Source organism: Lonchura striata, chromosome 11 (assembly GCF_046129695.1).
Source record: "Lonchura striata isolate bLonStr1 chromosome 11, bLonStr1.mat, whole genome shotgun sequence".
NCBI classification, from domain to species: Eukaryota; Metazoa; Chordata; class Aves; order Passeriformes; family Estrildidae; genus Lonchura; species Lonchura striata.
Genome location: NC_134613.1, coordinates 16,393,849 through 16,409,617, shown reverse-complemented (window position 1 = coordinate 16,409,617; position 15,769 = coordinate 16,393,849). Strand labels below are relative to the sequence as shown.

Below are 15,769 nucleotides of genomic sequence, written 5' to 3'. Positions count from 1 at the left end.
ACGGGTATTTTACAGCAAAATGAGTTTATTTGTGGGGCAGGAGGGCGGCCGCTGCCCGCTCGCCCCGCCGCCCCCCCGCCCGCAGGGGTGACCTGAGGCGAGCGCGGCGGCGGCGGGGCGGGCCGCTGTCCCTTTAAATTGCATTCTGTGGTTCACGTCGCCGCCGTCGCCGTGCCATAATTACTCGCGCGCCGTAGCGCCGCCTCCCGCTCCCCGCGGCCTCCCTGCCTGCGCTCCGCCAATCAGCGCCCGCCCGCGTCACTCCGAGGGCAACGAAACACGGAGAAAGGGGAAAAAAAAGTTTGGTGCGGAGCGAGCGGGGCCGGCGGGCGCGGCGGGCCCGGCGCAGGTGAGGCAGCGCGGCGGGCCGGGGGCGGCCGCGCCGGGGCCGCGGCCCGGCCCCGCTCCGCGCCGGGGCGGGGGCACGGCGGCCGCTGTCCGCCCACTGGCCCCGGCAGCGGCGGAGGGGCTGTGGGGAGGGCTCCCCCGTCGTACCCCCGAGCCCCGCACGCAGCGGGCGAGGGGCTGCGGGGCGACGGCGGGCGCGGGGCCCGCGGCTCGTTCTCTGCCTTTTTTGGTGGTTCCGTCCTCCTCTCCCCACCCCCGGCGGGCGGCTGCGTGCGCAGGAGCCATCCCGGGGCAGAGGTGTTTGTACTCGTGTCCTTGGGTGGAAGGGAGAGGCAGAGCCGGCCCTCCGCCAGCGCTGCGCCGGCCGGGCCCGGCCCCGGCCCCGCGCGGGACCGGCGGCGCTGCCGCCCGGCCCGGGGCTGCCCGGCCCGGCCCGGCGCTGCCCGGCCCGGCCCGGCGCTGCCCGGCCCGGCCCGGCGCTGCCCGGCCCGGCCCGGCGCTGCCCGGCCCGGCCCGGCGCTGCCCGGCCCGGCCCGGCGCTGCCCGGCCCGGCCCGGCGCTGCCCGGCCCGGCCCGGCGCTGCCCGGCCCGGCCCGGCGCTGCCCGGCCCGGCCCGGCGCTGCCCGGCCCGGCCCGGCGCTGCCCGGCCCGCGGCGGGCCCGCCGCCCCTCGCGGAGCCCAGCGCAGCCGGCTTGGCCGCTGTGGGGACGGGCTGCCATGCACTCCGTGCTGTGCCGCTCTTGTGCCTAAACCAAGGGTTAAGGCTTGTAAAGTCTGTCGTACTTTGGCGTTTTGCTTTATGAGAAGTTATTGTTGTTGTTTGGGTGTTCGCCCAAGAAGCCTGTGAGATTTAACCCAGTTTGCCTTCTGGGCTTTGCCAAAAGCCTGGAGTGATAGATAAAGGGTGTGAACATCCACTCGTGTTTCCACAGGATGTTAGGATTGGGCAACCTTAGAAAATAAAAAGGGCAGTTACCTTACTGATAATAACAACAGTAGCAACAACGAAGTACAGAAGCTTCCACCATGTGTGCTGGTGTAATGTGGAGGCATTCAGCAAAACCGTGGTGGTTACTTCACTGCCTGCATGGGCTGACTTCAAGTGCGCCGTTGTGTTCTGAAGTCCATTCCCGAGTGTTTGTCCAGGCTTGTCCTATAATAGGTGTCATTGCATAAGAGTTACAGGGGGCAGAGAGTGTGCCGAGTTTCTTTCACTCGTCTAAGGTTCTGTGCTCACATCTTAACTGTGCCAAACTCTACACTGAAAAGAGAAGGGCACAGCTTGGTAAGCTGCCCTATGAACTTCAATGAAAAAAAAAATTATTCTCTTTTTCCTCCTACTTATAAGTAAATGTTTTTGTTTGTCTTGTGTCGTCTTAAATATTTTTTTGCACAGAGTGCTAATCCTCTTCTGAGCTGTGGATGGTGGTAAGTCAACAATTGAGGAAGTAAATATGTCAGTTCATTCCTTTGTCTCTTTCTTGTCTGTCCTCTAACTTTTACAGCTTTACTCTTTGAATTTTATCTGATTTGTTTTTGTAGTGCTGAGGTACCTACACCAGTTCTTTGCTATCACCTAACATAGAACAAGGGGGCTGGTTCTTTTCTGATCTGTCTTGTATTTGTTCAGGCCAAAAAAAATGTATAATGGGAGGATTTTTGTTCCTTATGGTACTGAATAACAAATTCTCTTACATGTCAGTGGCATAGTTCCTTGGGTTTATTACTTTGCAGATAGAGAAGAAGTAGAAAAACTGTCTCCTATATATATTTCATACAATACCTCTTAAAATGTTTATTTTAAAAATCTGTGAATCATGTTAAATTTATTTTAATCTGTTACTATTTAACTTCTTGACTAATCATGAATTTATGGCAAAAATTGACAACATTGTATATGACAGTATACTTACAGGTGTGTGATTTAAGAATGTAAGTTTTACATTTCAACTTCTTGTTACTTCATAGTCTCAGATGGCACATTCAAAACCTTACACAAATAGCTTGGAAGAGATAGTGGCAAGTTGTCAGAGGGAGAGTAACATTAACACAAACTACTGAAAAGTTGCTATGGTTACAGATAAAGGTAATCCCTGTTTCTGTGGATGTGTGTCATTTTCTAACAGCTGTATTAATCAGTCTGATTTCTGAGAAAATTGGAAGTATACAAACTTCTGGCTCCATTTCCTTGGCAGTTAATTGCTATGCACTTTTTTTTTTTTAATACTGAATGGGCTGTGACTTGCATTCAAGATACATCATTTGACCCAAAAGATTATTATAGTTTATGTATAAATGTACTTGGACTATGCTGAATTCAATGGAAACTGTAGTATACTTATTTTTGCTCCACCCAAGACACACCTGATGTCAAGGAAGTGTGTTTTAAAATGTCTGGATCCTTTTTCAAGGACTTTAGCTGAAGCAAGTGATGTAGCCCTCTGTCACCAGAGACCTTGGCTGTGCAGTTGTACAAGCTACAATTCCATGTTCTGATTAAAAAAAAAAAAAACCAAAATGCCCAACCAAATCACACACCCCCAAAAAAAAACTCAACAACCACCCCAAACCAAACCCATATGCCAGAGAAGTTGAGACCTGTGAGGAATGTCCAGCTTTACAGGCCAGTAGGCCACAGGGCAGGGACAAATTATTCTGTTAAGGGCTTTTTGCCTTTATAGAAAGAGTTGGGATGTAACATGCTGGAACTTCAATAGTATCTCATGTCAGCTAAGCTTTGAGTGGTTTGAGATAGCTGCTAAAACAATCCAGTGGGATGTGTCTGTCTGGTGTGTCTGTGCTGCTGGCCAGACAGCTCAGCAGACCTCTCTGTATTTACCACATGCACCCCTTTGTTGTTTCCAGATCTGATTATTGCAGTGCAGTAGTACATCTGGGATTGAAAGCAGCAAGAGGAATCTCAAAAGTTCAAGATTATTGAAATCTCATCAGTCTGGTATGTTGTTCTCTTCAAACTCCTGGAATAGCAAGTTGAATTCTTTGTACATGAGGGCCTCCTTAGTTACAGCTAAGGATAAGTTTCCTGCTAGGTTTCTAGGATCTTGGCTTTTTATCAGCAATTTCATTCTCGGGAAGTAATGTGCTACTAAGAGCTATGAACTGTGTATTGTTAGGCTTCTGTAGAAGATTGTTTTTGGTAGTGGTGTTTGAAGCAGGACAATGAACCCAAGCTCTGGGGACCTTCAGTCAACATACACTCTGAACTTGTTTTTGTCTTGCTTATCCAGCTTGGAAATTCCAGGTACTTTTGCAGACTTTTAAAACTAAAGTCAGGTTGGAAAGGAGCTACTGCTAGCAGACTTTGCAGAGACTGATGTATTGAAGAATGCATAATATGAAAAGGAATGTTTGTTTCTTCACATAGGGATTTTTTTCCCACTGCCTTTATGTAGATATGACACTCATGAAATAATGGGTTTTTTTAGGCTTGATAAAAAGCTTTATAATATTGTCTCAGAGTTAATTTCTTAAATGCCAAAGTTCTGAAATTCCTATGCTAATGTACTTTTTAAATTGATATATTTTAAGAAATACACATCAAGTTTGGGAGCTATTGTTTATAAATAGGGTTACAGCATCTGAGGGTGTGAAAGGGATGAGAAGTTAAATATTACTTTGAAATTACTGTCTCTAGTAATAAGAAAATCTAAAAGTCTGAACTATAGTAATAGTTATAATAAAAAATTCAGCATGGTGTAGTGCAGACATCATTGACAACCAGAGGGTAAAGTCCTTTTCTCCAATGCCAGTTCAGTGTGTGTATGTAGCAGATCAGTTTCTTTGCTACTTATTAACATGTACAGAATCCAGGAGGTGTAATGGATTCAGGACTGAAAACCAGGTGTAAAATAGTGAAGAAAAGCTCTTGTGGTTCACACTGATCTGCTGGGACCTGGATTCAGTAACCATCTCTTCATCTAATCCCTGAACAGCCATCACATGTGGCTTTTGATCACTGCTATTCTTGTCTGTTTGAACTGGTGACTTACAGATGGAAGGCTCTGTTCCTGATCTCTTGAGCTGTCAAGGCTCCCAAACTTGCTGTCTTCTGTGTGTGTAAGATTACAGAACAAATGGCCTTTTAGCTGTTCTGTGATTACTGTAGTCAAATGAGAGTCAGGTGCTCTCTTACTGCCCAAGTGCAAAGTTGGGTGGCAGCAAACTGATTTTTTTTAACGCTGCTGTGAAAGCTTCCCTGCTTAGTGTTCTTGCAGCTGCAATCTGCTGTTTTCCTTTTTTTTGTATTGCTACAGACATTGTAATAGGAGCAAAGGCTTAACTTGAGCCTGAACCTTAAAATGTGCCTGTCCCATTTTTCCAGAATGTATGTGTGTTTAGAGGGAAAATAGATGGCTTCTTGCAGAAACTGAGGCTGAAAATTAGGCTTTTTAATCCAGTTTCACTACATTTCCTTCAGCATGGGGTAATGACTTGAATAGCATTTTTTAAATGTGTGGATTCCCAACATTTAGATACGGATATGTTTACCTGTGATTTCTAGTCGGTGACCTAAGGGTCAACCATGAATCTAGTTTGGATACCCCACTTCACAGATGATTTGGGGATCTTCACTTTTATGAGGACAGCAAAGTACTCTTGGGGCTTTCTTATTAGGACAGTTAGATGTGGGTGTGTTTTGGTTTTAAAGGAGATGGGGTAAGAAAATCTGGGAGGCAGGTGCTGAGTTTGCTTTGCCATTCCCCTTTTGCTCTGGGTAGTCCATACTGTTGCTCATCAGAGGCTGGCCAAACTTCTGCCAGCTCAGAGACTCAAGGCAGGTGGAAGGGGCTGATTAGCACCAGAGCTGGTTTCAGGAGTTGCCCAGACTGCAGGGCTTGACGGGGGAAGAGGTGGGGAGGAAAAGGGATGGAACATCTCCCCTGTAGTGATAAGAGCTGCTAGTTGCATGTGTGACAGAAGCATGAGCTGAAGTGTGGGATGTTTGATGATAAAAATTATTTTTCATTGCCATTACAAGGTGGTGAGACTGCTGTGGTAGCAAACAGAGCTGGAGACTTTGGAATACTATATTTGGTTTGGGTTTTTTTCCCCTTCTTTTTAAAGTATCCCAACAACAATGTTGACTATAGGGTTGTCATGTCTTCTAGCACTCAACAGTTTGTTTGATATGGTTTGTGACTTGTGCTGCTGTTTCTATGGGCCTGAAGTTAATGTGCTCTGAATTGAAGCTTTGCAAGATTAGTTCCTGAGATACTTTATTGGTCTGTTTTGTTTGTGTGAACTGTGTTCTTGGTTTTGATTGCTTAGATAAGGGTTGGTCAAAAAAAGTGTCATGCAAGTGTGAGTTATGCTCAGATCAGCTTCCAGGTGTGCTGGCTTTCATGGGGCACTGAATTCAGATGCAAGGATTAAGGTCTGGTTCTTTCAGTTTATATTTTGGGTGTTGTGGGGGAAGTTATGTGAATATTGGTAATTCTATTATTGTAGTGTTTCATACATATCAACTTATAACCAATTGCTGCTTTTCAGTTGTACTTGAATTTGTGGCATGATAAGTTGCTTTAAAATAGTTAACACAAAATGTGCAATTTCATCGTTTTAGCAGAAGTAAATATCCTTCCTGAGGGTGTTTTTTATGCTCTTTTTGGTGTTATCACAGCTCAAGGGAGCACTTAGCTGTAAATATTTTCCCAATGTTGTGTAGTATTTGCAGTAAAGCAGTGTGCTGGACTGCCTTTGACTTCATTAATCTGTTTCTATTAGGGAAGTTAAAACTTCCCTGTTTAGTGATATTGGTAGTGGGTGAAGTAAGGGAAGGCAGGCAGTTCCAGCACTGGGAAAGGTGACAAGAACCAGAAACAAGTTGTTCCTCTCTGCCTTCGCACACAACAAAAACAACCCCAATGTGCTTGTGCTGACAAGTGCTTTATCTTCCTCTAGCTTAATGTTTTTAGTTATTTTACACTAAACACGTGAAAATATTTTATGTAAGGCAGCCTTGCTACACAGATAAGTCTTGTGTAACTGTGATGATACTTGTGGGTGCAGGAGGGAACACTGACTGTGTTCTGGCTCTTCTCTGTGTTGCTTGTTAGGATGGGGCAAGGTTCCTCTTGAACCAGGTGCTCTATCTGCACTTGTGAAATATTTTTATTAAGCCTTGTTTTGTTTTTACTCATCTTTTCACTGGATAGTTGTGTAGGGAACCATATCTGTGTTTGCACGAAGGAAAAAGAACCACTTTCAATTTAAAATACAGGTTTTTGTGTAGTGCTGAGAGGAAGCTGTGCCGTGAGAAACGCTGCTGTCATAACGTGACCAGGATCTCTGCGAATTTGTTCAGTCAAGTGAAGCCTGAATAAGCACAAAAAGTTTCTGGCAGAAACCGTGGTACCTTGTGGGATGGAGACAGTCACTTCCTGCGGAGCTCCTGCTGACTCATGCTTTAAATGGGTGGAAGTCTTTGGAACCGGCGACCCGATGTATTTTTAGCCGGGGTTACTAATTTATATAGTGTGCTCAGCCTCCCAGGGTAACTCCAGTCACCCTTAAAGCGCGGATGGGCTCCAAACCCACAGCTAATTTTATCCCATAAGTGGAGCAAGCGGCAGTTGTGTAATTGCCGCGGGAGAAGCGTTCCCAGCCCGCTCGGGTGTTATCCTCTCTTCCCGGTGCCGGGAGGGGTGGGCGCCCCGCGGGGCCCGGGCTCGGTGCCGGGCTCGGTGCCGGGGTGCGCCCGCCCGCGGCTCGCGTTGGCACGGCGGCAGCGGGGCACGGCCCCTTTAAGAGCGCGCGCCCGGGGTGCCCGAGCCCGCCCAGCCTAACCTGCTAGCAAGGAAAAGTTCTTGACGTGACGGGCAGGCCTTTCCGCCAATCAGCGGGCGCGGCCCTGCCGGCGGGGCGGGCCTCCGCCGCCTCGACCAATAGGAGCGGGAGGGCGGGCCCCGTGCCCACGGTAGGTTGCGCCGAAGTGCAGCTCCAAGTGAAGTTAATCTGGGGTGAAGCGAGCAGAAAATTGTGGAGACCGTGTTGGTAGGAATTTTGCCGTTCTAATCGCGTCGTGTGGCGTCGTTCCGCCCTCCGGGGCAGTGGAGTTCATGTGCGTGGGGCTTTCCTTCGTCGTTTCGCTCTCTAATGATGGCAGGATATTAACATTTATGCAGGGAAGCAGAACAAAAGGGCTCTTTAGACAGGAAATAAGGTGCTGAGAGACTCAAACTTGACCGAGTTTCTTTTGTCATCTCTCGCCTTGCACCGGGTGTTCTGGCGTGGAAGAATCGAGCGGTTCCACATTATCTTATGGAGAAATGTTAATTCTAAAATAGCGTGGATAAAGCTGCTGTTTTGGAGTTACACAATGTTACGGGAAGAGAGCTCGATTTTAACTCTAACTTCCCTGATTCTGATGAGATTGGAGGTAACTAATTATGACAGCTGCCGTGGGATTATTCAGTGATAGCATTTGCTCCAAGTCATTTGTCTTAAATTGTCCTTTGTTGTATCACTGAAGGCTGCTGTGCTGTTGTCTGTCTGTTTGTTCTTGATGAGAAGAATGTCTCGCAGGTCTTTAGCATTTAGAACAAAGGTATGTAAAAACTATGTAAAACATGGCAATTTTTTCCTCAATTTTAATCAGTTTTGTAGGGTGTCTGGGTCTGTGAGAGCTCTGATTACAAACACAGGCAGGAAAAATGAAGTGTTACTGCTCTGTGTTGCAGCTATTACCCTTCTAGCTAAGAGGAAAAAAAAGCAGGGGGGAGAATTTTCTTTTTCCTTTGGAATTGGTCTGAATCTCTTTGGAAACCTGTATTGCCTAATGGTAGCAGGTGTTTTATTTGAGGGAAGATTATTTTCAGTTTCTGCACCAGTTATATCATAGATGGTATTTTTAGTGACACTTTATGCATCTGAAAGGGTTTCAGGAACAGGAAAAGTATGAATTGCCATGGGTGGCATGGGATAGGGTGAGAGGAGGAGAGCAGGAAGTGGCGAGGCAGGAAACGGGGGGGTTCTAATGAGAATGAAGACTTTATTTTAATTGTCACCCTTTCTATATTAGATGAGGCCACATACAGAACAAAGCTTTCAGATTGGGAAATCTGTTTTCTTACTTCCCTAAATGCTTCCTGTTTTTATAAAATCACTTGGGTTGATACACAGCTGCTTCTGGGAATTGGAAAGAAATACTCATGTCCCCAATACTTGTTGAGTCTAAGAAGTTTGATGGGTTTTGTATGATTAGTCATGGTGATAGAAGAATGTATGTGAAAAAAATTGAGCAACAGTCTTTCAAATGACCGTGGAAAGCAATTGCATAGACCTTTACTGAATGTAAACAAGTGTTATTTTCGAAGTGTAGCTCATTCTTTCAGTTTTACATTGAGACATTGTGTTTTCTCTCAAAATGCTGGATATAGATTTCTTTTATATATATCAGTGTCTTGACACACTGGTGTCTTGCTATGGGCCAGTGGCTTATAGGTCTGAATTACTAATTTGCTCTTGCTGCCTTTATCTATTTATGCCATTTTTAAATGTCCTGCATTGTATTTAAACCCTGAAAATACTATTTTAGAATGGGCAGTGACTATATGTGGTCATTAGTAGAGAGCTGGGATAGGTTTCTTGTACTGGGTTTAGGACTAGGATCCATAAGTGTTTAATACCTGGATATTAATTTCTTAACTTCTGTGTGATGCTAGGCCTAAGTGGCTACATCAGGTGTATGAGGTGAGGGCAAGAAGAGTTAACTGGAATTTCTCTAAACTGATGAGTATGTGTATTAGAATTGCTGAAACTAAAGGAAGCCAACTGAAGTATTTGTGTGCTATAAAATACTGTGTTTAGCCAAAAAATGGTTTCATTTAGAACCAGATAAAAGCTGATACATGAGTCAACTTGGTTCCTGTTGCTTGATTGCTGAGCAGCCGTGTTTCTTGAGTCCCCTCTGGCCCCCAGCTTAGGGAAGATGTATTATCTGGGACCACTTTTGCTGATTTATTCAACACAGGAGTGAAATCCTCAACTCTCTTGCCACACGTATATAGTTCTAATGCAGGCTGTTTGTAGAAAGCAAATCTGCCCTAAAGGATAAACATACCACTTTGCTGGCACAGCTGTACAACTTCTGTATTCAGGCTACAGCAAATGTTTCTTGCCTGCATTCAAACCGTTGCTGGCAGGACCCGTGTTGTCCCCGCACAACGATTGGTTGTTCCAGCATTTCTTGTTCATAAAAACCTTCTCCTGCACATGCTCCATCTGCAGATCTTAAACACTGTGAATGTGTTGTGTGCTGTGGGATTTATGTGTCTGCTTCTTGTGCCAGGATGGAATATACATCTCTGATGTGAATAAGAGATTCTTAAAACCCACTGTAAACCTGTGTACAAAATGCAGGACCAAATTTTATCTCCCCTCTTCGTGACAGAGGACATCTGTGCCCCACAGTCCACCAGCTGCTGGTGGCACTGCTCAGTGTGAGGTGGGTGGCCCAGCATGAGCTGGGTGGTGACCCTGCACTCTGGTCCTGTTCAGTGCTACTTGGAGCAGGCTGTGTGCCTGCCATGGGCTGATCTCTGTAAAATATCCCCAAGCCTTCGGGAGGGCTGCTGTCCACCCTGAAACCAGGAATGTGGGATTTGCATCCCCCCAGCTTGTTGGGCCCTCTGTGCCACACTTGGGGCCTCCTGCATCTCCCAGCAGAGGGGTTCTGTGAGTACTGCAGGCACAGTCAGCTAGGCTGGCTCACATTGTTCTCTACTCGTGGCTGGAGCCAGCCCAACTGGCTCTTTTCCCCTTCTCTTCCTCCCCATTTCCCAAGTGGTTCAGGGATCTTTTCTGCTAATTGCCCTGTGCCCAAGGCAGCCATACCCAAAAAGGGACACCTGCCCTTGCTTTTATCTGGGAGGTTTTGGCCTCTAACTGGTTTTCTTGCAGTTTCTAGGAAAGGGGTGAGCTGAGGAGGCGGGATCAGCACAGGGCTGCTGTTGCAGGGCAGATTGGTGCCCAGGAACAGCCCTCTCCTGCAGATACAAGGGCTCCTCAGGAGATAGTTGTGTGTCCTCCTGTGGTGTGGAGCTCGCTCTGGGTGGGGCGGATCATCTGCCCAGTGATGTTTACACTGTAATAGGGTTTTGTGAAAATAAGCATTTAATTGCACATGACCTACAAAGGAATAAAAATAATTGGGATTGGTTCTTGGTTTAAAATCCATTTAATAGAGGCATGAAACCTGTTTGGGATTTTTAAACCTGCTTTGTTTTTTTTTTTTTCTTTTACCTTTAGAAGTATCAGGAACATTAAGTCTTCCCTGTTCTTGTTGGATCTCTCAGATGTGTCATAAGCTTCTCAGCCCTTAATTGAAGGGGTGGGGTGATATATTTTTAACAGATCCCTTCTTCCAAGTGTGTTTATAGGGCTTTTGAGCTAAACAGAGATTAGCTAAAACAAAGCTTTGACGGTGCAAAAACTGTTTCTCCTCAATCATGTTGGGAATCTTTGCTCATTCTCCAGTTGTTGAAAGAAAGTGGGGATTTTTTTCATTTGAGAAGTAACTTTTTTGGCTATTAAATTTTGCATTAAGAGGGAAACTGAGTTAAATCCTAACCTGATCCATCTTCTGCTCCATTTAGATCAACTGAAGACAGTATTTTGAGTATTACTTAGACAAATTAATACACTTGTTTGAGTATTTCCTAAAAATAGCTCCTTTTTAAGCAGCAGTTTTATTAAAACCACAGTTCTTCCTTTAACTTAATGCCTCAGCAGTCTTGCAGGAGCTCAGACTGTCTCTGTGCTGAAGACCACCCCTGCTCAGCTGTTCTGCCCTGCCAGGATGTATTTGTGTCACAAGACTCTAACCTTCAGGATATGGTATTTGTCAGTCTGAAACGTAATAATCCTGTATCTGAAGAACTAAACTATAAACAGTGTGGCTGGCTTGGCAGGCCCTGGCAGCCACCCCAGCAGTTTAGCTAGCCCAGGGTTTTGAGACAGCACTGCACCAGTGTATCCTGTAATTCACGATGCTAATATAACTTTATCTGTGTGAAGGATTAGGGAGACAAATATAAACTTCATAGTCAAATTGGAATGGGAGCTTAAGAGAGGTATTTCTGAGATGGAAGTTTTGGGCTCGTTGAAACATTTTGCATTGTGTGGGTTTTTTAAGCAAGGCCTGAAGTTTTCACCATTAGTTTGAACAATGCAGGAGGCTGGATGATTTTCATGTGTGTGCTGTGGAATATAATTGTGTTGATGAAAGCAGAATATTGCATGAGAAAGGCAGGTATTTTCCACTTAAGGTTTAAAATACATTTGCAGCGAGAGAACCACTGATTCTTCAGGCAAAAATGTAGCATTCTGTGCCTAAATTGGACATATTAATGTATTTTATACAGAATGCTACCTCTGATTTAGATTGCCAGGAGAAAACATTCAGTGAGTTGTTGATCATGCTAGTTTCAAGGATGGGGTGACAGGGAGGATACAAGACTGCAAAGAAGGATAAAATTGTTTCTCTACTACCCCTTGTATGGATTCAACATGTTTTTTCTAAAATCAGGTGCAATCAAGTCCTTGATGCAATGCAATGTTGTCATTCTGTGCAACAGGATGACCTTGCATTGGGATCTGCACCCTTATCAAGGTAGAGGCAAAAGAAGTGGTTGTGAGTGTTAAACTGAAAGGTTTGGAGATTGCTGTCCTTGCCCAGCTCACTCAGATTCGGGTAAGGTTTTTATCAGGTAGTTTTAGTTGCTGATACCAGAGAGTTTTCTAAGTGAATCTCACCAGACTTCTCATGTTGGGATTATGTCATCCAAATATCATGCTAGTATGGCATGCTGTTGGATATTGGTGTCAAGTCCTTAAATGATTTTGTAGGTATTAATTAGAATTAGTTATCAAACAAATTTTGTTCTCCAGGTGAAAGGTGACAAGAAAAGTATTTATTTTAGTGTTTTATGATATCAAAATGTTTGATTACTAACCTGCAAAGAAAGAGAAGGAAATTGTGGCAACATGGAAGGACTTTGCTGAAATGCTTTTTAGGGAAAAGACTTCAGAATTGCTCAGTAGAATTGTTTTGAGTATCAGCATATTTTCATGGGGTTTATTTAAAGTATCCTTGGAGAGGAGGAAAGCAGCACTAGTAACAATAGGTCAAGGTAAGTGTATTACTATTAGTTACATAACAAACAAATTACCAGTTGTCTGTGACAAACCATGCAGGGGCTAAAACTAGTGCTGAGATAAAGCAGTGTTTGATTTGTAGAATGGTCTGGTAGCTGGGCATGACTTTATTGCCTTCTTAATAAATCCAGTCAAACCTGGTGCTTTGAGTGCATTTAAGTGATTTTAAAGTTCTGTGCATAGCAGTGGAGTAATTGCTTTAATTTTTTTCTTCAGTATAACAACAAAAAAATCTCATTTCACACTCTGGTCACTTGGTTGATTTTGTTGCCTTCCTGCATTTGCTTTTCTCTTACTTGGTGGCTGTGAAACTTTTGGCTCTTGCCTCTAGTCTCTCTTTCTGCAGGAATTAGCTTGTTATTCTGCAAAGTCATAATGTGACTGTGACCCATGGTCTTAAGTTTATACGTAGTCATTCTGTATATAAATAAATCCCTGATTAGTTGTTACCTACTTACCCTTCTGTCTTCAACCTGAGATCCCACACTACACAATCAGAATGCTTGGAACATTAGTCTTCTCTGAATAATACCTGTGTCCTTGCTGCAGCTCTGACACCTTAATTTCTCAGACTGTCAAGGCCTGAAATGAAGAATTTTTTAGAACTTTTTTGTATGGCCTGAAATCTCGGCCTGGTGAACTTAAACAGGGTGGTATATACAGTGTAAAATGTGCATTGCAGTGTTGCTGGGTTTCCTTGAGCAGCTTCGTTTTACAATGGGACAATTGATTTTTGAAATGCAGACTTATAGGTTAAAATTAATGGCTTTTTAATGTAAGGGATACAAATATTCTTCAACAGTTGTGTGGGGATTTTTGCCCTCACAAAAGGAGTGTGAGAGAGAAGGGATTTCTGGGAAACAGTGTAAGGGCACTGGGCTTTTCCCCAAGCTGTAGTGAGGACGCTGTTCTTGTGGAGCCAGCATAGCTGAAGCTGCTGTGCCTGTGGCTGCATCCTTAGGCCAAGCTAAAGGGCCTTGTTCTTGCTGATAACCCTCCTGTTTCTGACCCAGTACCATAATAAAAAGGAAAAGACTTTGTTCTTTTTTCCACTGTTTCCTGATAATAGCCTTGTTTGCCATAGTTTGTGAATGGAAAGGAATGAGCATCATGATAGAAAGCCACACATTGTTGACAGTTGAAGCTTAATATCCTGTGAGCAGATTTTTTTCTCCCCATTTTTATCCATTCTGAAGTGTGACACTGGCTTTAATATGCCAAGCAAAATAGTTGGTTATCTGGCCTGCATTTTCATTTGTGTACTTTTCCTTTATATTGTGAACTTTTCTTTCTCTAGAAAGTGTTTTTACTTTGCCATGTGTCAGTCTGTTCTCTGGCAGAATACAATCACTCTGGCAAGAAGATAAAAAGAGTAATTTGATCTACTTAAGGAGTTATTGTTCAGAATTATTCTAAAAATGTAAATTTGTTTATTTGGCTTGAGGAAAAAGGGGAAATCCCAGGGCACTACTTAACAGCTTGGCCTTTTTGATTACAAGTCCCTCCTGTAAACCCATTTATGGCTTTTATTTTTCCATGTAGAATTGTAGAAGAAAACTCTGTACAAAGGTAGCACAGTAATAAGTGGGGAGACAGTGGCATCCAGCCATGCTATTTTTAGGTGATTGTCTTCTTAACTTGCTGATCTAAGTGTTCTGGGCAGTGAGTGGGGGAGACATTGTACTAGAAATGTGTGCTCACCTAGTGGAATCTTGTCTGGAAATAGAATGAATAGAAGACTTGGTTATCAGGAGGGCAGTTCACAGAGTTGTAACTGGAGTATTTTGTAGGTAAAAGGGATGCCCTAGTGATTAAAGCACAGTGTTTGCAATGCAGACTCTTACTCGAGAGCTGTCAGCTCTGGCTTTCCCCTCAGCTGAGAAACTGAAATGTGTGCAGTCTGTTCTGTATGGGCTTAGGGAGGAAGTGTAAAAAACTATTTTCTGTTCCATGATGGCAGTGGGGGAAGAAATGCCAGTTGTCCTCAATCAAGTTGCTTCCAGTATTTTTTTAAGCTTTTCTTAAGCACTGACCTTTCCATATGAGCAAGTGGTGTACTTCTGGAACACTTCAGAAAGGAGAGTGTCTCATTGCAAATTTCTGATAATTCTGTAGCCCCTTATCTGTTAACTTGACACTTTGATAGTTAAAGCTGACACAAGGCAACTCTCACTAATTCACGCTCTGACCTCCTGGTGATGTGGGCCTTTTTCCTTGGCTTAAGCTATAAGTGAGGCTATGCCTTAAATTTTAGCTCAGCTACTGACTTGGTAGGTTCACCTTCCTCCTGCAGTGCACTGTTAACTTTGACTCCTCTGGCAAAGAGCTGTACCATAAACCAGATACAAGAGCCAGTCCAAGCTTTTGAAGAACAAAGTCTTCAGGGTAGATCAGTTCCTGTCCCAGCAATGCTGTGGCAGAGGTGTCTAAAGCCCCAGATTAGCTGGATCGTGAAACCATTGCATTAGTTGCATATGAATAGATATTGAAAGTGTGTGTATAGGCTGCAGTTGGATGTTTACATGTTCCATTGTTTCAGGGAGTGTAAAGTGACAGCTGAGAGGAAACTAAGGAAAGATGCAAAACTTCAGAGTGTGACCAGTTGGTCTGTTCTTATCTTCAGTGAAACTTGACAGTGTATTAAAGTGATGGATAAATACCAGTTGTCCAACAGGGCAGCTGCTGATCACCTGTGAAGTATTATGCTGTCTGCAGAGTGATAAGTTCTAGTATGTAGACATCTATGTAGTATATGTAATTTGTTTAGGATCGTGTAAGCTGGCTTCCCCAGTGATTGAAATAATAATTAAGGGATAAAAAAAGCAGCACACCCCCCCCCCTCCCCCCCTTAATAGTATTGAGGTTAAAACAAAGTAATACCTTTGAGTCCCTTGACTAAATTTAAGTTTATTGCAAGAGATGAGGAATGCAGCTTTGCCACAGGGAATGCTGTACTTATACCTCTTCTGCTGAAAACTTGTCCTTACATACCCTCTTTCTTTGGTCAGGCTTTCGCTGTAGGTTGAGTTCCCCATCAAACCACAGTAAGGGTATTGTATAATTTTACATACTTAAATTAGATATAGTGCATAATTCTAAATAGAACTACACATCATGCATGATAATGACAGCGTTCTTGGAAGTTAAGCTGAATTCAAGATGCCCTAGCCAGAAATGATGATAGTTTTATTTATTAACACATAGGAACCCTGATATTAGAGCAGGAGCTCCCTTAGCATTAGGC

General features: G+C 44.1%; 1 protein-coding gene across 6 annotated transcripts in view; it reads left to right on the top strand.

Annotated features, from left to right (window-relative positions):
* The first annotated feature begins 207 nt into the window (after window positions 1-207).
* Window positions 208-15,769, top strand: part of ZFAND6 (zinc finger AN1-type containing 6) — a 36,839-nt gene continuing 21,277 nt past the window's right edge. Inside the window, exons 1-3 of one of the 6 annotated variants that reach the window (XM_031505809.2) lie at window positions 1,058-1,633; window positions 1,745-1,776; window positions 3,214-3,304. Coding sequence is in view for 1 of the 6 variants with exons in the window: in XM_021537598.3 (XP_021393273.1) it covers window positions 7,428-7,429 (2 nt within the window). In the remaining 5 variants the exon portion in view is untranslated. Of the gene's footprint in view, window positions 350-1,057; window positions 1,634-1,744; window positions 1,777-3,213; window positions 3,305-7,265; window positions 7,430-15,769 lie in introns of those variants that run through there. The other 5 variants (XM_021537599.3, XM_021537602.3, XM_021537601.3 and 2 more) reach the window with 5 other exon arrangements.